The sequence below is a fragment of the Poromitra crassiceps genome (assembly GCF_964638095.1).
Source record: "Poromitra crassiceps genome assembly, chromosome: 11".
In the NCBI taxonomy this organism is placed as follows: domain Eukaryota; kingdom Metazoa; phylum Chordata; class Actinopteri; order Beryciformes; family Melamphaidae; genus Poromitra; species Poromitra crassiceps.
The window spans coordinates 52,254,926-52,278,837 of record NC_139643.1 but is presented as its reverse complement, the minus strand read 5'-3'; the positions used below and the strand labels follow the sequence as shown (position 1 = coordinate 52,278,837).

At 43.2% G+C, this 23,912-nt stretch overlaps 2 protein-coding genes across 5 annotated transcripts in view; both read left to right on the top strand.

Annotated features, from left to right (window-relative positions):
• Window positions 1-10,823, top strand: part of vars2 (valyl-tRNA synthetase 2, mitochondrial) — a 42,012-nt gene extending 31,189 nt beyond the window's left edge. For both annotated transcript variants that reach the window (XM_083646365.1, XM_083646364.1), the window contains exons 24-30: window positions 2,440-2,573; window positions 3,056-3,208; window positions 5,793-6,065; window positions 6,439-6,550; window positions 7,333-7,523; window positions 9,593-9,742; window positions 10,593-10,823. In XM_083646365.1, the coding sequence (XP_083502491.1) occupies window positions 2,440-2,573; window positions 3,056-3,208; window positions 5,793-6,065; window positions 6,439-6,550; window positions 7,333-7,523; window positions 9,593-9,742; window positions 10,593-10,670 (1,091 nt within the window). In that variant the 3' untranslated portion in view covers window positions 10,671-10,823. The remainder of the gene's footprint in view (window positions 1-2,439; window positions 2,574-3,055; window positions 3,209-5,792; window positions 6,066-6,438; window positions 6,551-7,332; window positions 7,524-9,592; window positions 9,743-10,592) is intronic.
• An 866-nt stretch (window positions 10,824-11,689) lies between these two features.
• On the top strand, window positions 11,690-21,245 carry mgat1b (alpha-1,3-mannosyl-glycoprotein 2-beta-N-acetylglucosaminyltransferase b). 3 transcript variants are annotated; one of them, XM_083646234.1, is made up of 3 exons: window positions 11,690-12,023; window positions 17,085-18,342; window positions 19,491-21,245. In XM_083646234.1, exons 2-3 carry the CDS (start codon window positions 17,470-17,472, stop codon window positions 20,190-20,192), a joined length of 1,575 nt encoding a protein of 524 aa, XP_083502360.1. In that variant the 5' UTR covers window positions 11,690-12,023; window positions 17,085-17,469; the 3' UTR covers window positions 20,193-21,245. The 3 variants fall into 3 exon arrangements, with proteins under 3 accessions (XP_083502360.1, XP_083502359.1, XP_083502361.1); XM_083646233.1 differs by having other exon boundaries at window positions 11,690-12,028; XM_083646235.1 differs by lacking the exon at window positions 11,690-12,023 and adding an exon at window positions 13,099-13,128.
• The last annotated feature ends 2,667 nt before the right edge of the window (window positions 21,246-23,912 follow it).

Here is a 23,912-nt window from a genome sequence, read left to right as displayed (position 1 = left end):
CACACTCCTCTCTGTGTGTTCTCTGTAGCTTGTCTCTTGGTAGAAACACGCTCCTCTCTGTGTGTTCTCTGTAGCTTGTCTCTTGGTAGAAACACACTCCTCTCTGTGTGTTCTCTGTAGCTTGTCTCTTGGTAGAAACACACTCCTCTCTGTGTGTTCTCTGTAGCTTGACTCTTGGTAGAAACACACTTCTCTCTGTGTGTTCTCTGTAGCTTGACTCTTGGTAGAAACACACTCCTCTCTGTGTGTTCTCTGTAGCTTGACTCTTGGTAGAAACACACTCCTCTCTGTGTGTTCTCTGTAGCTTGACTCTTGGTAGAAACACACTCCTCTCTGTGTGTTCTCTGTAGCTTGACTCTTGGTAGAAACACACTCCTCTCTGTGTGTTCTCTGTAGCTTGTCTCTTGGTAGAAACACACTCCTCTCTGTGTGTTCTCTGTAGCTTGACTCTTGGTAGAAACACACTCCTCTCTGTGTGTTCTCTGTAGCTTGACTCTTGGTAGAAACACACTCCTCTCTGTGTGTTCTCTGTAGCTTGTCTCTTGGTAGAAACACACTCCTCTCTGTGTGTTCTCTGTAGCTTGACTCTTGGTAGAAACACACTCCTCTCTGTGTGTTCTCTGTAGCTTGTCTCTTGGTAGAAACACACTTCTCTCTGTGTGTTCTCTGTAGCTTGTCTCTTGGTAGAAACACACTCCTCTCTGTGTGTTCTCTGTAGCTTGACTCTTGGTAGAAACACACTCCTCTCTGTGTGTTCTCTGTAGCTTGACTCTTGGTAGAAACACACTCCTCTCTGTGTGTTCTCTGTAGCTTGTCTCTTGGTAGAAACACACTCCTCTCTGTGTGTTCTCTGTAGCTTGACTCTTGGTAGAAACACACATAGAATAATATAAATAAGAATATTGTGGGCGTTACATAAACTTACACAACTGATGATTTCAACACTACAACATAGACATGTCTGTCTGTCTGATTGTCTGTCTCTCTGTATGTCTGTCTCTCTGTCTGTTAGCAGGATTACAGAAAAATGCTCAGGCCAATTGTCATGAAACGTGGTGAGAAGGTGTAGCATGTGTGTGTGTCTTTCTGTCAGGAGAGGACATCAGCCTGTCTGTCTCTCAGGTCCTGATGTGTGTGTGTCTTTCCGTCAGGAGAGGACATCAGCCTGTCTGTCTCTCAGGTCCTGATGTGTGTGTGTCTTTCTGTCAGGAGAGGACATCAGCCTGTCTGTCTCTCAGGTCCTGATGTGTGTGTGTGTCTTTCCATCAGGAGAGGACATCAGCCTGTCTGTCTCTCAGGTCCTGATGTGTGTGTGTCTTTCTGTCAGGAGAGGACATCAGCCTGTCTGTCTCTCAGGTCCTGATGTGTGTGTGTGTCTTTCTGTCAGGAGAGGACATCAGCCTGTCTGTCTCTCAGGTCCTGATGTGTGTGTGTCTTTCTGTCAGGAGAGGACATCAGCCTGTCTGTCTCTCAGGTCCTGATGTGTGTGTGTCTTTCCGTCAGGAGAGGACATCAGACTGTCTGTCTCTCAGGTCCTGATGTGTGTGTGTCTTTCCATCAGGAGAGGACATCAGCCTGTCTGTCTCTCAGGTCCTGATGTGTGCGTGTCTTTCCGTCAGGAGAGGACATCAGACTGTCTGTCTCTCAGGTCCTGATGTGTGTGTGTCTTTCCATCAGGAGAGGACATCAGCCTGTCTGTCTCTCAGGTCCTGATGTGTGTGTGTCTTTCCGTCAGGAGAGGACATCAGACTGTCTGTCTCTCAGGTCCTGAAGTGTGTGTGTCTTTCCATCAGGAGAGGACATCAGCCTGTCTGTCTCTCAGGTCCTGATGTGTGCGTGTCTTTCCGTCAGGAGAGGACATCAGCCTGTCTGTCTCTCAGGTCCTGATGTGTGCGTGTCTTTCCGTCAGGAGAGGACATCAGACTGTCTGTCTCTCAGGTCCTGATGTGTGTGTGTGTCTTTCTGTCAGGAGAGGACATCAGCCTGTCTGTCTCTCAGGTCCTGATGTGTGTGTGTGTGTCTTTCCGTCAGGAGAGGACATCAGACTGTCTGTCTCTCAGGTCCTGATGTGTGTGTGTCTTTCCGTCAGGAGAGGACATCAGCCTGTCTGTCTCTCAGGTCCTGATGTGTGTGTCTTTCTGTCAGGAGAGGACATCAGCCTGTCTGTCTCTCAGGTCCTGATGTGTGCGTGTCTTTCCGTCAGGAGAGGACATCAGCCTGTCTGTCTCTCAGGTCCTGATGTGTGTGTGTCTTTCCATCAGGAGAGGACATCAGCCTGTCTGTCTCTCAGGTCCTGATGTGTGTGTGTCTTTCCATCAGGAGAGGACATCAGCCTGTCTGTCTCTCAGGTCCTGATGTGTGTGTGTGTCTTTCTGTCAGGAGAGGACATCAGCCTGTCTGTCTCTCAGGTCCTGATGTGTGTGTGTGTCTTTCTGTCAGGAGAGGACATCAGCCTGTCTGTCTCTCAGGTCCTGAGCAGCAGACACTTCTGTAACAAGATGTGGCAGACAGTGAGATTCACACTGGGAGTGTTGGCTGACGGAGGAGACACACGACTGGGAACACTGGAGGAGGTAATGTCTGTCTGCATCTTCTTCTCACTACTGAAGACTTTGTGATGAATAAGCTCTTTGAGCAACTCAGACTGGCAGCAGTTACTGGACTATGTTTTGGGGCGTGATTGACGGGTCACCTGTCCAGTTATCACGCAGCTTGCCCATCACAGACCAGTAACAGGTGGCAATGTGGCTCTATGTGATGTGGCTCTATCTGATGTGGCTCTATGTGATCTGGCTCTATCTGATGTGGCTCTATCTGATGTGGCTCTATCTGATGTGGCTCTATCTGGCTCCAAAAAACAAGAAGATGGCTATGGTCAAAATGCCAAACTCGATGTTTCAAAACTCAAAATATTTTGATGGTGTGAGATAGAGGCTACCAATGCCACAGCATCTCAATGAGAGGAAGAATAGGATACTGGATGGAAATTAACTTCTCGTTCTATATAATTAATTGAATATCCTGTACAGTATGTTGTCATTTCCTTTTCTTTCAGAGCACTCCTGTGAGCAGCATGGACCGCTGGGTGTGCTCCAGACTCTACAGCACGGTGCTGCAGTGTGAACAGGGCTTGGAAGCCTATGAGCTGCACACCGTCACCTCTGCCCTGTATGCCTTCTGGGTGCACAGTCTCTGTGACGTCTATATAGTGAGAAACCTCTTAATACTTCCCTGTATTTATACACTTCAATCCAGGTTCATCAATTCATCAAATCCTTCCTATATGCTATATACGCTAATGCTTTTAAATGACTCCTTTAAACCTGTATAATATATACGCTAATGCTTTTAAATGACTCCTTTAAACCTGTATAATATATACGCTAATGCTTTTAAATGACTCCTTTAAACCTGTATAATATATACGCTAATGCTTTTAAATGACTCCTTTAAACCTGTATAATATATACGCTAATGCTTTTAAATGACTCCTTTAAACCTGTATAATATATACGCTAATGCTTTTAAATGACTCCTTTAAACCTGTATAATATATACGCTAATGCTTTTAAATGACTCCTTTAAACCTGTATAATATATACGCTAATGCTTTTAAATGACTCCTTTAAACCTGTATAATATATACGCTAATGCTTTTAAATGACTCCTTTAAACCTGTATAATATATACGCTAATGCTTTTAAATGACTCCTTTAAACCTGTATAATATATACGCTAATGCTTTTAAATGACTCCTTTAAACCTGTATAATATATACGCTAATGCTTTTAAATGACTCCTTTAAACCTGTATAATATATACGCTAATGCTTTTAAATGACTCCTTTAAACCTGTATAATATATACGCTAATGCTTTTAAATGACTCCTTTAAACCTGTATAATATATACGCTAATGCTTTTAAATGACTCCTTTAAACCTGTATAATATATACGCTAATGCTTTTAAATGACTCCTTTAAACCTGTATAATATATACGCTAATGCTTTTAAATGACTCCTTTAAACCTGTATAATATATACGCTAATGCTTTTAAATGACTCCTTTAAACCTGTATAATATATACGCTAATGCTTTTAAATGACTCCTTTAAACCTGTATAATATATACGCTAATGCTTTTAAATGACTCCTTTAAACCTGTATAATATATACGCTAATGCTTTTAAATGACTCCTTTAAACCTGTATAATATATACGCTAATGCTTTTAAATGACTCCTTTAAACCTGTATAATATATACGCTAATGCTTTTAAATGACTCCTTTAAACCTGTATAATATATACGCTAATGCTTTTAAATGACTCCTTTAAACCTGTATAATATATACGCTAATGCTTTTAAATGACTCCTTTAAACCTGTATAATATATACGCTAATGCTTTTAAATGACTCCTTTAAACCTGTATAATATATACGCTAATGCTTTTAAATGACTCCTTTAAACCTGTATAATATATATGCTAATGCTTTTAAATGACTCCTTTAAACCTGTATAATATATACGCTAATGCTTTTAAATGACTCCTTTAAACCTGTATAATATATACGCTAATGCTTTTAAATGACTCCTTTAAACCTGTATAATATACGCTAATGCTTTTAAATGACTCCTTTAAACCTGTATAATATATACGCTAATGCTTTTAAATGACTCCTTTAAACCGGTATAATATATACGCTAATGCTTTTAAATGACTCCTTTAAACCTGTATAATATATACGCTAATGCTTTTAAATGACTCCTTTAAACCTGTATAATATATACGCTAATGCTTTTAAATGACTCCTTTAAACCTGTATAATATATACGCTAATGCTTTTAAATGACTCCTTTAAACCTGTATAATATATACGCTAATGCTTTTAAATGACTCCTTTAAACCTGTATAATATATACGCTAATGCTTTTAAATGACTCCTTTAAACCTGTATAATATATACGCTAATGCTTTTAAATGACTCCTTTAAACCTGTATAATATATACGCTAATGCTTTTAAATGACTCCTTTAAACCTGTATAATATATACGCTAATGCTTTTAAATGACTCCTTTAAACCTGTATAATATATACGCTAATGCTTTTAAATGACTCCTTTAAACCTGTATAATATATACGCTAATGCTTTTAAATGACTCCTTTAAACCTGTATAATATATACGCTAATGCTTTTAAATGACTCCTTTAAACCTGTATAATATATACGCTAATGCTTTTAAATGACTCCTTTAAACCTGTATAATATATACGCTAATGCTTTTAAATGACTCCTTTAAACCTGTATAATATATACGCTAATGCTTTTAAATGACTCCTTTAAACCTGTATAATATATACGCTAATGCTTTTAAATGACTCCTTTAAACCTGTATAATATATACGCTGATGCATGTAGAGACAGCAAAAATAATAGTGATAGTATAGTGATGGTGACATAATAGTGACACCATGGCAAAACTGCTCCAAATGACATTATAACATCATTTGGACCAGGAAGTTCTGTGAATGAACGGGAGACTCTCGGTCCAGACAAGATGGAGGGAAGTTAAACATGGTTAATTTGCATTATTGCTTATTTCCTGTTAGCTATTGTATTAGCATCATAGACTGTAAACGCTGCGACAAGAAGTTAGCTAGGGGCAATTTAGAATGTTTATGTTGTCAAACTGTCTATATACGACCGATTTTGAAATGATTCAAAGCAGGTTGAAAATCCCTCTGGCCTGGAAATCACTGTTTTTCATCGCTTTCTCTCTCTGTGTGTTTCAGGAGAGTGTGAAGCCAGTGCTGGGGCAGCAGCAGGCTGGGGGGGAAGCGGTTCAGCGTCACACAGAGCAGAGTGGCGCTGTAGCGGGGCAGGTGTCCAGCAGGGGGCAGGTGTCCAGCAGCGTGCTGTATCACTGTGTGTCAGTGTCTCTCGCCCTGCTCGCCCCCATCATGCCCTTCCTCACAGAGGAGCTGTGGCAGAGACTGCAGCCATTCAGCCCCACTGCCACCGGGGGCAGCCTGTGCCTCCAGCCGTACCCACGCTCCTCTCAACTGGTACGATAGAGCAGTGCTTCTCAAAGTGGGGTCCGGGGGTTTCAGGGGGTCCCCAGCAAAAATGGGAATAATTTATTTTCACTATAATTAAATCCATAAGTAACACAATGACAGAATGTATAACTGTTTTGGTGGGTTTCATACACTTTCTGTCATAAAATGGAGAGAGCATACTGGATCATATCAGAGGGAGACGACTGACTGGATCTGTGATTTTTATTTTATTTGATAAAAAGACAATATCCCCCATATACACATTTGTCTAATCCTAATCTATAATTCTGACATTTTCTTTGAACTGTGTTAGTGTTTCTTTTTATTGTGTTTCCCTGTGTTTTCTTTGACCAGTGTTTGAACCTTTCCATCCTGCCAGGCACACTGGCATTTCCCTGAAGAGGAAAGAGATTTCCCACTGGTCCAGGAAGTGGTCAGAGTGGCCCGCTCCCTCCGTGCCCAATGTGGCCTGACCAAAGAAAGACCTGACAGTAAGTTATGTTACGCTTCAAAACTGCTGACAGCACGACTCACATAATTGATTGATTGATTGATTTTAATAATATTAAATAATCAACTCACATAATGCACAATATAGATCAATAGCTCAAAGAGTGCATCTTTAGATGTTACACAAGCTCCGTTTCCATCCAAATGTGAGGCAAAGTTTATGCAAACGTATGAAAAAATAGTGTGAATACATGAGTGAGACTAATTACATGGAGTCAAACTGGCCTAATTACCTCTGAAAAGGAGGTTATGTTTTCGGTGCCCTATGTCTGTTAGCAAGATTACAGAAAAACTACTGGGGCGATTTTCATGAAACTTTGTGGAAGGGTGTAACTGTAGCATGGGCAATGGAAGAACCACGGGCGCCAGAAGCAGGGGGACATGGGGACATTTTGTCCCCCTTAAAATTTGGTCCCCCTAAAAAAAAAAAAAAATCAATACTGAATAATGACATCATTACAGTATAATCCTAATGTTAATTTAAAATGAGATATTCCTCTAAATATGGCTAAAAATCATCCAAATGTAAATTTTTCTTGCCCAAAAAAAAAGAAAAGAAAAAAAACTAATTTGGAACAACCCATTAGATTTGTGAGTGGATCCGAAAGGAATAGGGACCATAGCTAGGGATAGGAATGTCGTAGAGAGTCAGGATTTGGGAGGGGTGGGGAGGGAGACTACATGTAGTGAAACTCCTCCCCAGCACTTAGAGCAGTTTCAGAGCTGGCTTCTCACAGACTGTGATGTCTGCCTTGTGTTTCAGTGTGGGCCGTGTGTTCGCCCAGCCAGGCCCAGACCCTGCTTCACTTTGGCTCAGCTGTGCACACTTTAGGCCGCATCTCCAGCCTCCATATCTCCTGTCCTCAGCTCCCCCTGCCCTCCACTCCTCCTCCCCCTAAAGGGAGCCTTGTGGGTGTGGTGGATCACTCATGTCAGCTCCACCTCCCTGTTCAGGTAACTCAATGAATGAATGAATGAATATTTTGATTTTCCTGTCATGCCACTTTGTGCCCCATCCCATATATGGGATTATATGATGCCTCAAGTTACACACAAGTGTCGATACATCGATCTAGATGGATGTATCATCCACCCCTAGTAACCATCATCAGTTTGTGTCTTCTGCTGCCAGAAGGTGCTCCTCGTAAGCTCATTCTGCTTTTTGGTTGCTGTCGTTTTACTCATAGACTACAAAAATATGGACAGAGCTACCATGACATCATGTACCATGTACCATGACCCATTGTACCATGACATCATGTGCCATGACATCATGTACCATGGCATCACCCATTGGTTTGTGAACTCCCGTTTGGAAGCCTCAAGTTTCGCATTTAGACCGTCGCCATCTTGGTTATTTGAAGCCAGAAGCAGCTCGCGTGCGACCAGGGCTTTCCCACAGCGCCACCTGCTGTTGATCGGTGATCGGTGAGCTGCGCGATCACTGAAGGCGCTTCTGAATGGGCCTTTTTGACAGCAGCCATTTTCTTTCTTTCTAAAAGGCAGGGTAAACACAGGTGCAACCAAAGCATTAATGAGGCCTCCAGCACTGGAACACCTAAATGAAGTTGGAAACCCTCATTAATGTTTTGGTTGCACCTGTGTTTACCCTGCCTTTTAGACCAAAAATGGCTCCTGTGAAAAAAGCCAATTGTATTATTTTTTCACAAATGGAGCTACCCCCCCAGTGGTTTGACTTTAGAAATCAAGTCACACAGATCTGCTTTGTTCTTCAGTGTGTATCAGGTGTATAATTTATGTTTGATTGTAATCAAGTTATTAGCCATAGCTTTACATTGGTATATCCACTGGGTATATCGAAGGTGACAATTCTGATATTTCTGTAAGCACTTAAAGGCAGCATGACTTTTATGTACACTGCTGTCGGCTGGAATTCAAAAGACTATCCAGATGGTGCCAAACTGTTCCCGCAGCTCTTCCATCATTTTGTATTATTCTTATCAAAATTGGCCCAAAAGTATATTCGAATATTCCCTCTAAACATCGAATATACAGTGAAGAAGGGAATCTCTTGCGCTTCAGCTCCCCCGCAGAGGGAGGACGGTGCTTCTCAGAACAGGAGGATATCACAGCAAAGGAAGAATCTGGAGCACACGGGTCACTGGTGAGAAGGTTTCTTTTTAATAGGCTAAGTGCACCAACGTTTCGACGCAACGCGTCTTCATCAGGGTCAACCTGATGAAGACGCGTTGCGTCGAAACGTTGGTGCACTTAGCCTATTAAAAAGAAACCTTCTCACCAGTGACCCGTGTGCTCCAGATTCTTCCTTTGCATCGAATATACAGTATTCGGGTTTTTTTTTGGCAAAGCAAACCAATACAACCCGAGTGCTTATATAACTACTTCGTATATTTATTTGAAGAAGAAAAAAAATCAACATAAACATTATTTTTTCTTCATATTTATTCAGTCAGCATTAGTACAGTAGTAGCCTACACTTTTGTAATGTTTTTAATAACCAGGCAAATGATGTATGTTTTCATGTTGCGCTCTTGGCCAGGTTTCTTTTACATGGTGAAATCTAAAAAAAAATAATAATAATAATATTAATTTTCACATTTGAATATTCTTTTAATTTTCGAATATATATTTGAATATAGAATATTCTTTGACAGCCCTAATTCTCATATTTATTGTATTATATACCCCCCCCCCCCACATCTTTCTGCTGTACTGACTAGTAGTCAATGAACATTGTAGACTTCTTGATAACTTGATGTGAATGCAATCCTGTGTATTTTTGGTAGATCCACATATCTATTTTCTTCATATTCCCATGTCCTTTTAACTGCATACATACAGTATATTGCTATATTTCACATTTTCCATTTACTTCATACTGTATATTTCATATGTTTGGTATATTTTCATATCATACATGTCATATTCTGCATGTACTTTTTCTTTGTCTCAGTACGTTCTACCGCTGGTATTTTCTACACATTCAAATGCTGCAATTGCTATTTGGTCCTACTTTTCATTCACACCTTTCTACTGAACAGAGTGGCGTGAAAATGGACAAACAGATCGTCCAGCTCTCCCAACGCAAAGACAAACTGCTTCCCAGGCTGGAGGAGCTCCTCAGGAGGACCAGATCAGAGGACTACCTGGAGAAGGTTCCAGCTCATGTGAGACGGGAGACTGAGAAGAAGGTGAGAAGATATGATGCAAGAGAGGTATTGGGAGAGGTGCTTCATCAGCTCTCCACTAAGCCCTGGTTCACACCATAGGCATCCCAGAAGCAGCGCTTCCAGGAAGCTTCGAGCAGGAGCTTTGCCATTCACACCAGAAGCACTCTCTTTTTCTCAGCGCCTCGCTTGGCGCTGCCCTCCCCCCGCTCACAACTTGCATTGACTTCATGCCTGGCTGCACGGGTGCAGCGCGCTGCACGCTTGAAAAATAGAACAGAAGCTGAAACTATCGCTGCAGCACGCGTGCAGTGTCGCTTCGGCGTGGCGTGCAGCTGGTGTGATCGGTCTCGCCTGTTAACAAGGACGCTGAAATGAAACTGCCTCAGCGCTGCGTAGCTTCAGCGTTGCTTCAGGGTAGCTTCGGCAATCGGCATAATGGTGTGTTGGGGCTGTAAGGCTGCCATCACACCTCCAGTTGGTTTTCTTTGGTCTGAGCCAGAGTGGAAAATGACCTTGTATGTTTTCGCCCCTCTTTGTCTGTTTGTCAGCAGGAGAGCTCAAACAGGAACAGATTTGCATGAAACTTGGCAGAAAAGCAGCTCATGGGCCAATTTAGAAGTCATCCTGGCAGGTTACAGATTTTGGCAGCACGCAATCAAAACAAATCCTTTTCCAGCATCAGCTTGTGTCTCTTTTTTTGGTGGTTAAATTGTCCAGGTAGCATTAAAAAGATTTAAAAGTCTTGCTTTTGGCTTTCTGAAACCAGCAAGATCCCTTGAATATTGGAGTTTTGAAGTTGTTTCTCATTGTCTGCTATTCAGATATATTTTACAAGATATTGTCATAACACTACTTCATTCCTTCTGTTCAGATCTGGGCCTTGCAGCAGCAGTTGAAGAACATGGAGGAGCAGCTGATGGCGCTGGAAGAGACTGGGACAACAGCATGATGGCACTAAGTTTTAAATGGCAGCTCGCTGGGTGGACTGCACCACATCATTAATTAATACACAGGACAAGATGTTACTATCCCTTGTGCCAAAATCCGAGGAAAACTGAACTGAACATGATGAAAAGTGAGCTTGACCTCATGATGAACTATGTCCATACCTGAATAAAGATCTCTACGCTGCAGAATGAAGCTTATAAGCAACGACTTCTGAGGTGTTTTTCTGCAGACTTTGGTCGCTCTTGATCAACCAGTAGGTGTTCTGTCATGGCATTTTAGATGATGATGAAAATAATTCATACATCCTTAAACTTTAAGGAATGACACATTTATTTCAAATAAAATTATTATTAGTATGAATTAAAATCGGTGGAGTGTCCAAGGCTTAAAGGGACACTCCACAGATTTTCAGTGCGGATTTATTTTGCACATAATCTCACACATATCCGACAAGTGTAAACAGTTTTATAGGCATTCATTTAGTTTGACAGTTATTGAGAGTTGATTTGTGTAAAGTTGTGGACCAGTGATGTCATTCATGCACAAATGACATCACTGGTCCACACCGTAAAGTCTACTGTAGCTGCTCTCTAACTGAAGTGTGTAAAGAGATAATATGGTGAGAGGAGTCTACTGTAGCTGCTCTCTAACTGGAGTGTGTAAAGAAAGAGGTAATACATAGGGTGTTGTCACATTGTCACATTTCAATTTAAACGGTTATGTTTATTTGAATTCTCAATTTCTCGCTTATGGGCGTGCTCCGTACTTAGGGGGCGGGGCCGCAGCTAGACCCCTCTCTAAAATATCAGGGTATAAGCCAATCAGAGCAGAGCGGCTCATTCCGCTACCACCCTGGATTTCGAAAATTCCCGGAGGGCACACACACAGTGCACTGCACACACACACCTCCATGGCGCACACACACACCTCCATGGCACACACACACGGGCACGGCTCAGGAGCCAATCCGGACACCGTCATCATGAGCCTGTGAGAGAGCCAGTGCCTGGTACTGGGATACCCTGGCGGTGTGGCTGAGGAGGGAGAGTGATCCAGAGGAGAGGACTTCTCTACTGTGGAGACCCAAGCTGCTGCCCGCCCGTCTGACTGCCTTTAACGAGCAGGGCGAAGGAAGGAGCCGACACTGTAGGCAGCTGACGGAGTGAGAGATCAGGGGGAATGAGAGAGAGCCAGAGGTGGCGGGGCCGCTGACAGCCAGCAGAGAGATGTGTTGTGATTGTGACACTGAGGGAAACATGGGTGGCTTTGCTAGCTAGCTAGCTAGCTTAGCCGGCCAGTGCTGTAGCTTGATGCACGCAGCACAGCACCGAGTCCTGCAGAAAGCCATGCCACGGTAAGGTGAGTGAGATGTCTTCCAGCTGCTCCAGGGCAGGCAGTGAGTGTGGGTTCGGTTATGAATGAGAAAAGCGCTGCAGCTGCTCAGCTAGCTTAGCAGGTTAGCTTGCTATCCACATATTTGACGTTCCTGACGTCCAGAAGTGGTGGAAGCTAATTTGATAGCAGAACACTGCGACCCGATGCATCAACTTGGTGCCTGTTATTATGTGTCTTGGTATAGTTTGTTGTTTAGCTTTGGCTAGCCTTATAAGTAGCCTGTAAGCTAACGGTTGTTTACTGTAAGTAGGTAGCGTGAAGAGAAACGGTAAGGTTATCTCAGCGCACTTCACTCTGTCATTTGACATAAGCTGATGTTAAATCGTATTCATTGACTGCCAAGTCTCATTAAACTGGGCTGGCGATATGATCATTGACTGAGCCACGGATGGTTGGCCTAACGTTAGCCATGTCAGGAGGCTAACGTTACAATACTGCCAGTGTAGTGGTGCTGGCAATATAACATAGTATGTTACTCTGAGTCATTTCCATTGTAATGTTTTAGGATGTGCGGGCTAATGTAAAATAATAGGGGGAAACTAAAGTTGATATATTTTTGAATGAGTAGAGCAGGGAGGCTCAACAAATAACTGATATTGAGATATGAACAATCTCCCACTCTCTTCATACCTATGGTTTCTCTTTCTCCGTTTAAAGTGGACAGATGTAGTAAAGTAAAAAGTAGATTACTGTCTCAAAAATATACTAAAGAGTAGATAGAAGTACAGTTAAAAAAAAATAACATGAAAAGCAGTAGTAGAAAAATACTTTTTTCTACTCACGTTACTAGTTGTAACTCGTTACTAACAGTACTGTACCCACCACCAGTGATCCTACCAGCTAGTTCCACGTTGTCTGGAGGAGGGGGTAAAGAAGAATAGAGTAAGAGCTGATACAGTTTCTCAGAAGAGCAACAGTTCCCTCCCCCCTCTGCGTGCTCCCTCCCCTCCTCCCCTCCCCTCCCCTCCCTCCCTCCTACTTCACAGCCTCTCGTCTGTGAGCTTAGTTGACTATAGCGCTGAAACACAGGAAACATGCAGGTCTCTAGGCTGCTCTGAGTTCAGGTACAGTTCTGATTTCCTACACCTTTTTCTAGCTCAGTGGCGTTCACTTCTTGTCAGTGACTTAACCTTTATAGAGCCGATTAATTTGATTATTCTGGTCTGGATCTTCTCTGCTCACACCACACGATGTCCAGGAGTTCCTTCAAAGCTGTCCACTATCTGTATCTGTCTCTTTTCCTTACATGGTTTCTGTTGATTTTCTTCTTCAAGCTAGAAACTAGTTACGTTAGCTAGTTAACAGTGTGCTGCTCGTGCTCGCCCAGTCTTTGTCAGGAAGGCTCACTCTGGGTTTAGGTATTGTTCATTTAGCCTACTTTATCAACACTGTAATTTCACCTGCTATTTCTTTGTGAGGTGACAGTAACGGGTTTGACGGGTTTGTTATCACCTACAGAATTGTGTTTGCTCTAGCTTGGAGCAGTTGAGCCCACCCAGAGATCTGTTGTTGCTACTAATCAGATTGTGCGCTTAGTAGTCAAACAGCCATCCTCCTTATGCGATTACAGTTAGCCTATATTTATCAGCAGTAATTGGTTTAGGCGTCTGTGCTGCCCAGGGTCTCCTGTGGAGTAAGTAGGCCCTAGGCAGCGTGACCTTCCACAGCCACAGCTAGTCCTTTCAATCCTCCTCCAGCCTGCAGCAACACGTGTGTGTGTGTGTGTGTGTGTGTGTGTGTGTGTGTGTGTGTGTGTGTGTGTGTGTGTGTGTGTGTGTGTGTGTGTGTGTGTGTGTGTGTGCGTGCGTGCGTGCGTGCGTGCGTGCGTGCGTATATAAATATATATATATTTTTTTTTTTCATTTTTTTTTTAATAAGACTATCTGGGAATCATAAAATCCATTGGCATGAGCGTGTTTGATTTGTTTGTTAATTGGGACTTGGTTTTGTGGTATTAATAGGCTGATACTTCGTTACACCAAAATAGGATATAGTGTACTTCTCTTATAGTGATCACCTTGGGACCGGTCAAATTGATCACTATAAGCAGATGATTATTATAACAGATTTTTTTATTTTTCTTTATTTCTCATGCAGATTAACATCTAATTGACATTTGTATATTTATTACATGAATACAGTACATATAAAGTAAAGCAATGTTATTGACTTTATAAATCCATACAGTAAGTTGGGCCTCCAGCTGTTTCAAACACAGTGGTCTCACGTAGACAGAGACGCTGTCATCTCTCCACAGGCAGAGATGTTGTGATCTCATCTCCATATACAGACAGACATGCAGACATTGGTTCATTTTTGGCAGTTTATAAGTAAAAAATTATAAAAAGACTGTAGTTTTAAACATTTTGTCCATTGTTCTCAGGTGGGACAAGGCCCAAAATGATCACTGTTGGCGGAGTATTGATCACTATCAGCAAATGATTTTAAACAGCATGTGTATAGGAATGATTCAGGACCAAGCTTCTTGATCACTATAAGCAGTTGATCACTATAACCGGAATCCATTGTATTTGACAATCTTTTGTGAGAAACCAAGCAATTCTATGTAGACATTCAGCACCCCCATAGTTGGAAATTAATGGAATGATCCTTGTTTCATAACCACATTTTGTGGCTATTCAACTGTGACATTGGCAGTGGAATCAGCCTCCTTCGAACAAATCGTCGACTATTTGGGGTCACTGCTAGCTTCCTGCTGGATCGCGTGTGGCCTTGAAACCATTGATACCTGATGCAGCATTTGTGTGTATATCCCACATTTGTGTGTGTATCCCTTTAAGACCTTTGTGTGTGTATCCCTTTAAGACACACACACAAATGCTGCATCAGGTATCAATGGGTTAAACCATTGGAACATTTGCATCTGGCAGACCTATTTGTTTATAGGGAGTTGGACTCTGACTCATTATCGGGTATTGACTGACTGACACAGAGGTACACAGAGGATGTCTTTATGTTGATGTACTTAGTGCAGTCGGAGTCCTAGATTTCCTTTTACAAAGTAGACTGTTAATTCTACAAATCTTGATCCCGTACTCAACTCCAGCTTGGAAACATGCCTATTTATTAAAGGGACATGCCACCGAAGTTGAGAATTCATAATCCTTTGAAAGCGGGTGTGATTTATCTAGACTCGATCAAGAACACTTTTTGTAAATGAAAATATGCCCCAGTAAAGAGATTTCTCGCAGGCAACTTTGTCTTGGTGTCGAGTTTCCAGTCAGTGACGTGCGCAATGCATTCTGGGTGTTGTAGTATGATTCGGTCAAAGGGCTCCAATTTCAAAGATAGTTGCATATTTCTACTACATAGGTGTAGGTTTAATAAATCATCTTATTCACAGTGGTGAAATAGGCCTTCTCAGGAATTGAACTTGCAGCCACCTGAACGTTGGTGCTGCCTGAGTCAACATTTCCATTCAAGTAGGCAGGAAACCAAACTGTCATTTCTCCTTTTTTTTGTCTCTTTGCGTCTAAAAGGGAATAAGTGATCGCTGTGAATCATCATGTTGATGAAGAAATCTGAACAGTTCCACATTAAGAAACAAGCATGAATTCACAACAGCTGTGACCACAGGATGGCAGGGGCAGCCCACCCTACTCTGCCTCTGCCACCCTGCATTTAGAAACCCCCCCCCCCCCCCCCCCCCACACACACACACACCTTTAGTCAATTGGCATGAAGTCATGAACACAACATCCCCCCACTGCCCCCCTTTAGCCAGTAGGCATGAACACAAACGCACACCTTTACACACTTGAGCTCCATGCCTCCTAGGGTGAAAACTGTGCCCACTAAAGGGGACATTCAGAACAAAAGCATTTTGGAGCTGCCAGCGTCTTTCTGCAATTCATTCTCTATGTAAGGACACGCTGGACGTGCTCCTCTTTTAATGAACGCACCTGGCGTTTAAACGCTGGTGGCGTCTGTTGTTTTCGGAGGAGCGCTGTGGGCGTTTTTAAGCTGAAAAAAGTTGAACATTAGAGGAAAAGCGCCCTGATCGTCCTTTTCACTCCTCCTACCTTTTCTCCTCCCGATGGATTTTCAACCTCGGCTGCTGCCAGAATTGGCAATAATCTGGCTTTCATGCTGACAGTGAACAACATCAAACAGACAAAACCAGCTGGCTACCGTCCATGTGGTCGTTGTGTTCTGATCCGTACTCCACGCGACTAGTACAGGGGAAAACAAACGGAGCGCTAAAAAACTGCTCCGTGCGCTGTGTTTTGTGCACAATGGAAGCGCTCTCAACATGATTTTCATAGCGTTCTGACTGAAAAAAGCACTTTTGGTGTGAATGTCCCCTAAGCAGAAGTGGAACTCTGTCGAGTTGTAATTCCCCTCTGCAAGGAAACCTTCAACATGAGTGAGAATGAAGTGTTGATGAAGTGCTGACCAGGAAGTGTGTTGATCTTTTGACATGTGTGCGTCAGTCAGTCACATGGAGAAGAGCAGGACATCCTGTCTGGCCCTCTGGACACTTCAGATAAAGTGGCTCGTGTGTCTCTAGGTCTCTAGGTCAGTCCATCTGAAATGATTCACCTCTGTCTCAGACGACATGTTGTTCAGCCTCAGAACTTTCACATTTTACACTGTGTGTGTGTGTGTGTGTGTGTGATTGTGATTGTGTGTGTGTGCATCAGTGTTCCCGTTATCCGGCAATTGCCGGTCTTTTACCGGTCAAATCAATTAAAGTCCAACAAATTAAAATCTCTCTGGTCAGCAAGTCCGGTGAAAACAATTCCCTCTCACAGCACTATTTGAATGTATTAATTTTCCACGCATCTCTTTCTATAAAATACCCTAAATGAATATTTTTAGGATTAGGATTAGGATGATGATGAGGATTGAATGTTTCCTCTACATTGAATGTTTCCTCTACATTGAAATACCATTGCACTCCACGTTTGTGTCTGCTTCATTACAAAATGTTCAAATGTGCTGCATTTATTTTGCTATTAATTTCTTCTTCTTCTCCTTCTTCTTCTTGTGTTTTCAGGATGATGGCAGAAGGATAACATCGGAGGAGTCACATTCCCTCACCCCAAACTGGCCCCCATTTTCCTCTTCTTTTTGTTTTTGAATCTTCTCCTCCTGTCCCAGCTGATCCTCACGCCTGTCCATCATTTCATGCAGCGCGTACGTGCGTTCCAGTCAGAATAGCCCATCACTCAATTAGCCATGGGTCAGTTTGTCTCCTGGACACGCCTCCTGGCCTAATGACAAGATACGTCTTATTTCCTGCTCAATAGAATATGATCCGTTATCCACTTCCTGGCCCGTGTTTTGATCTGTCCCTCCCCCGGGCCGGCAGGACTCCTCCTCTTATCTCCAACCTGTAGCCTTTTTCCTTGAGCCCCTCCCTCCTCCGACGTCATTGGGCCATGGTTCGCAAGAAAGCTTCTCTCATACTGTGTGGAGCTTTCCTATTCGTGGCCTGGAATGCTTTGCTTCTGCTTTACCTTTGGGGGCGTCCTCCGATTGGCCGCCTGGGGGAAGGCGGGGGGGCTGAGCCGGGGGGGCGGGAGGAGTGGGGCAGAGGCGGGCGGGTCAACCTGGCCGGGGAGGTGATCCGCCTGGCAGAGGAGGTGGAGCTTCAGCTGGAGACCCAGAAGAAACTCCTCAAGCAGATCGAAAGCCACCGGTCTCTGTGGGCTCGCCGCAAAGACCTCGGGAAAAGAGAGACCGAGGGTAGAAAAGAACAGCAGAAGGAAGAGGGTGCCACCCGGGGTGCCACCCGGCCGCCGGTGCCTCCACTTCCGCCAAAAGACAATTTGAATACTGAGGACCAAACTGACGTAAAACATTCTCAGAGCCCGATTCCGACAGCAGTTTCAAACTCCAAATTGGAAGAGAAACAGGGCAGTGACGTACAGGAACCCACGGTTCAGAACGACAAATTGGAGGTTGCAGTTTCCAGTCCTCAGGTTGTCATTCCTGTTCTGGTCATTGCTTGTGACAGAGTGACGGTGAAAAGGAGCCTGGACAGACTGATACAGTATCGCCCCTCTGCCCAACTCCATCCCATCATAGTCAGCCAAGACTGTGGCCACGCCGAGACGGCACGCGTGATTGGCTCGTACGGCGATCAGGTGACCCACATCCGACAGCCGGACCTGTCGGACGTCAGAGTGCGGCCAGAGCACAGGAAGTTCCAGGGCTACTACAAAATCTCCAGACATTATCGCTGGGCTCTCAACCAAGTGTTCAACACCTTCTCCCACTCCACTGTGGTCATAGTGGAGGATGACCTCGAGGTAAGAACTCTTTTGACTTCCAGACGCTCATCCTCCATAGTAGCATTAGCAAATAGAATCATGTATTCACATTGCGAGTAACTTGGCTGAAGGGTCGGCATCTTCTGAGCCGTTGTAGGCGGTGTGAAGTGTGCAGAGAAGCTCTGATCACATGGTCGTGCCGTGGAGAGCTATTGTTCATGAAAGTCAGTAGCATTGGTAGGGAAACAAGGAAGTGTAGAAATCTGATTGCTTCTGGTGACTTGTTGATTGTGTTGCGCGCAGTTTGAATCCATGGTCTTATTTCCAGCACATATATGATATGAATGCCAGTAGGGATGTTCATTTGGAACAATTTCCATAATCGAAAATCGTGAAAATTAACGATCAATTATCGATTATCGATAGCGTAGTAATAATAATAATAATAATAATAATAATAATAATAATAATAATCATCTTTTCTTTTTGTATTATTATTTTTTACTCTGGTCTGGTAATAACGTTGCGCGTTCTCGGCCAGCTATAATGGCGATGCCGCTGTGTAGTAAGAATATCAGACACTAGCGCTGTGGTCAGGTAAACAAACATGTTACATGTCAGGTTACATGATGTAAGGCAATCGCCGTCTTCCAGCTTAGCTGACAGCACAAGAGTCAAATCAACAGGCCTGAGCCTCACTGAGGTCCGCAGATCGCTGGGTGCGTTTGTTTGTGTCCCCGGCGCATGCCGGTGTGAATTCCCCATGTTTAAAACAGTTTTGTTGGCACAAAGGCCCGTGCCCAGCCAGAAAACTAGAGACTATATGAAGCTCCACCTCACGTTAGTCGGCTGTGCAATGGAGTGGGGCGAGGAGGAACGAATTCCACCCAAACCTAGTCCGCAAAAAAAAAAAAAAAAAAATAATAATAATCGATCAAAATTCCACATGATCGAATCAATTCCTTAACGATTGATTAATCGATTTTCGATAATTGATGAACATCCCTAAATGCCAGTACATTTGCACATGCTGTCATTTGTACATGTTGTTTTTCTATGTCTTTCATTTCTTCTATACAGATATGTGTTGTCATGTTTTCACTTTTGATACTAACTGCACACATCACTTTTTTATTTCAGGAAATTCTACCAGTGCTGCTAATTTGTCTCTCTTTTTCCTCCTACAGGTGGCACCAGATTTCTTCGAGTATTTCCGAGCTCTCTACCCCATCCTACGCGACGACGCCTCCTTGTGGTGCATTTCTGCCTGGAACGACAATGGCAGAGACGCCCTGGTGGATCCGGGCAGGGCGGAGTTCCTGTACAGGACAGACTTCTTCCCCGGCCTGGGCTGGATGCTTCTGAAGGACATGTGGGCGGAGTTGGAACCCAAGTGGCCCTCAGCGTTCTGGGACGACTGGATGCGTCAGCCGGAGCAGCGCAAGGATCGCTCGTGCATCCGGCCCGAGATCTCCCGGACCATCACCTTTGGCCGAAAAGGCGTCAGTTTAGGTCAATTCTTTGACCAGTACCTGCGCTACATTAAGCTAAACACTGATTTTGTGCCTTTTACCAAACAGGATTTGTCTTATTTGCTGAAGGAGAAGTATGATGAAGACTTTGTTAAAGAGGTGTACAGTGCTCCGCTGGTGAAGATGGAGGACCTACAGCAAGGGGGCAGTATGAGGGGCACGGGTCCATACCGGGTGACATATTCCAGTCGGGACAGTTTTAAGGTCTTCGCTCGAAATTTAGGGGTGATGGACGACTTGAAGTCGGGGGTTCCTCGTACAGGTTACAGAGGCATCGTCAGCTTCCTGTCCCGGGGCCGAAGGGTGTTCCTGACCCCGCCAGAGGGCTGGACGCACTACGACGTCAGCTGGAGCTGAGAGGTCGCATGGAATCCAGACTAAAATGTGAATGGTGTTGAAGAGGTGTTTAGTCAGAGGAACAGCCTCTCAAACCAAAGAATAGACTTAGACTTGATGGTTCATGAAGGAGCTTGAGCACAACAGAAGGAAGGGGCTGACGTCAGGGGGGGGTTGGGAGAGCAGGACAAGATGGCAGAAGCGTATGTTTATTAGCGTAAACAGGCCTGTTTTCATAACCTTTCTAAAATGACATGCCGAGTCAGGGGCATAGACCTCACACACAAAAATCCCCCAAAGGAAAAATCCCCCGGGAAACACTTAAAAACAGCTATTAATAATAATGTACCTTGCATTTTTGGCCCCATTTTGTGTATTTGTCTTATTCCTGCAAATAACTAGCCAAATGTAATCAACTTGACGTCACGTTGCAATATTATATATTATATTATATTATATTATATTATATTATATTATATTATATTATATTTCCAGCACAGCTTCAGTCGAGTTTGATAGCAGAAAATGTTTGATGCCAGTCTCTCAGAATCAATGAGTGGGCTTCTTTGTAGGTTCAACAATACAGGGAAAAATCCATTGTAGAAGATGAAGCATTTCTGTACTGACTGTAGTCTCAATAGAACAGAATACCATGCCGTTTCTTTCCCCCGTTGCCCGACTTCACCCCAGAAGAAATGGGACTAAAGTCACAAGAAGGGTTTAGAAGAAGTGGTGAAAGTCCTTTTGGGAAATGTAGGAAATGAGGTAATAGTAGATGGTATGCAGGTGGAGGGAAAGTGGATACACCAAAAAAGTAAATTACACTTTGCCACAAAATGATGGGATGCGGGTTGTTGAGTGGCACCACTGAAATTAACAGCAATATTCCATCACATTTGGCTCCAAACAACGTTTAAAAAGTGGTGTCAATCTTTGCTGAACCCGGTAGGGCCTAGAACTGTGAAGTACGGTACTGTACCTCACTGTATACTATATACTTACGGTACTGTACCTCACTGTATACTATATACTCTTGGTTCTGTATGGGCCAAACTCCCCAAAAGTTGGCCTATCCCTTTAACCCATTGATACCTGATGCAGCATTTGCGTGTATATCCCTCATTTGTGTGCGTATCCCTTTAAGACTGCGAACCGCGTTAACGCGGTTCGCGGTCTTAAAGGGATACACACACAAATGCTGCATCAGGTATCAATGGGTTAAGCGGCGGTGTGAACTGAACTCTGGGCTCTTGTGTAAATTTGCAGTTTGCACAACACTGAGTGATGGCAGTCCGGGTATGGTATAAGTAGGCTTGCCTAGTCTTGTTTAAGTTCACTTTTTTTTTTTAATAAGATTTACAGCAATATTTGTGTATTTTCGCATACTTTTATTGTAAAAAAATACATTACATTTTACATATAAATATAAATATAAATCTTAAATTTGAATGTTAAATCTTAGATGTTATATCTTGAATCTAAATGTGTGCTTGGTGAAACAACACAGTTAACCGATTTAACATTTATTTAAAAAAATTCAAGAAAAGTAAATATGACAAAGTTCATGAATATTGCTGTAAATCTGGTCAAAAGTGACAACACACCACTTTGTTTTTAAACGATTGGAGCTAAATGTGGTGACATGTTGCTGTTAATTAATTTCAGTGTGCACCACTTTACAAAATCCCTCCTTGAATATACTGAATATCACACATCTATATCTACCAGTGGCACTGTCTGACGGTGGGATTTCTATGTAATTATCAGCACTGCTATCCTGAGATCATTTATGAATATGGGCCTGGAAAGTCATGTGACGAGTCGACAGGGCACAACACAAAATGAAACCACAGAGCAATGAGCCAGCTGGTCTTGAAGGTCTTTGATTTGATTTGATTTTATTTTATGTAATGTCTTAAAACTTTTCTGAGGTGCCCAACTTGAATTCCATCAGTCTGATGGCTGAAGAGAATGGCATTTGTCCTTTCATTCCCTAATGGTAGCAGATGCTGAAGGAGTGACAAAGTCGTCTTTTTACAGCTACTCTCCGTTCTGGGTGGGTGGATGGAAGAATCTGCATTTCCAGTACACCACTCGCTGCAAGTGAATGAACTTGGTGTCACAGTAGATAAGAGGAAGTTGTTTTTACTCAAAAGGAATACTGTGTATATGAAGGATTAAAGAGGTTATCAGTAAAGCTTTTTTTTTTTATGTCCTTGCTCGAGTTCTAACAAGTTTGCCATGTTGCAAATGACTTGAGTCAAACGTCACTGGGTCTGACATTGTTGAAATATCACCAGGAGCCCCAACACAGGGCGAGTTGTAATTACAGGTTGTTATGGTTCGGTTTGTTGAAAAACCAAGGATTGTTTTGTGGCTTTGATTTGTTTCTGCATTTCTTATGAGTGGCCAAGAGTTGGAGCAATGGTAAGTCATCATTGTACTGTATGTACAATGTTGACTGACTGATTCCCATGTCTGTATGGTGATGTGTAAAACCACTGCCTGACGTGTTTATAACTTTAATACTTTGCAATTAAAATGGACTATTTTGATATTTGTTCACATGTCTAGGGAGTCCCTCTTTTCAATGGTCCAGTATTCAGCTGTAGAATCCTTACAATGGATAATGTGAATGGGGGAAAAACCAACATGCTTGTGCTTATATGAAGCAAAGTGTGGTCAGCAGTTATCTCCCCTGCTTCCCTTCAGTGCAGGTCATCCTGTGGGGTTCCTGCCCTGCTTCCTGTTTCACAAACATGTTGAAGTCAGCTGATCTGAACGCCGTCAGTCCAGACGAGAAGAGCCTGGTGACGCGAGGTTAGTCCAGAGTACAAGTCCTGCTCAGCCAACACATTTACATGCAGGGCCTTGATGAGAGGAAATGGACTCCGATGATAAATCTACCTGAAGCGAAAAGCCCTTAAATGTGTCTGATGACATGAATTTAAAAGTATTTCAGAACTTAAGATTCGCTTTAAAAGCCCCAGTAAGTCATCACATTATAAAGTAGGCAGCATAGAGGAGGACAAAAACAATGTAGAAAGGTTTAAAGTGCAGTCCTTCAAGGTGACATGGGGGGGCAGGGGCGTAGGGTCATGTCGGAGGGGGGGGGGGGGGGTGTTAGCCTAGGTAAACCCAGCCCCCACGTGACCTGCTCTCTCAGTTCCCAGTCACTGCATAGTGAGTGACTGAGCAGGTCTGAGAGCAGGTCACGTGGGGGATGGGTTTACCCAGGCTAGGGGGGTGTAGGATCATGTCAGGGGGGGGGGGGGGCAGGGGCGTAGGATTGCGGGGGGGGGGGGGGGCAGGTTACCGAGCTGGCTTTAGTTTGCATAGAGTCTTAAAGGATGTTTTCTCTCTACTGAATGGAGCATCTTTCACGAGATGGATGTGGACAACGCTACTGAAACTGTTACTGATTATATTCAATTTTGTGTGGACAATGCGATACCTCAGAAATAAATAACTGTTTACCCTAACAACATAACTAAAGAGGTTAAAAACTGCATTAATCGTAAGAAATTGGCATTTAAGAAGTGGGATAGAATGCAAATGAAAACTACAAAAGGAGTGTAATCAGAAGCTAGGAGGAGGCACAAGGAGATGATCGAACAGAACTTCTCTGCAATGAGCTCCAACAAACTGGGACACCTATGAAGGCAATCACTAATAATGACCCCAGCTAAAAAGTGCCTCAGTACCTCTGATGACCTGCAAAAAGCAGGTCAAAAAATCAAT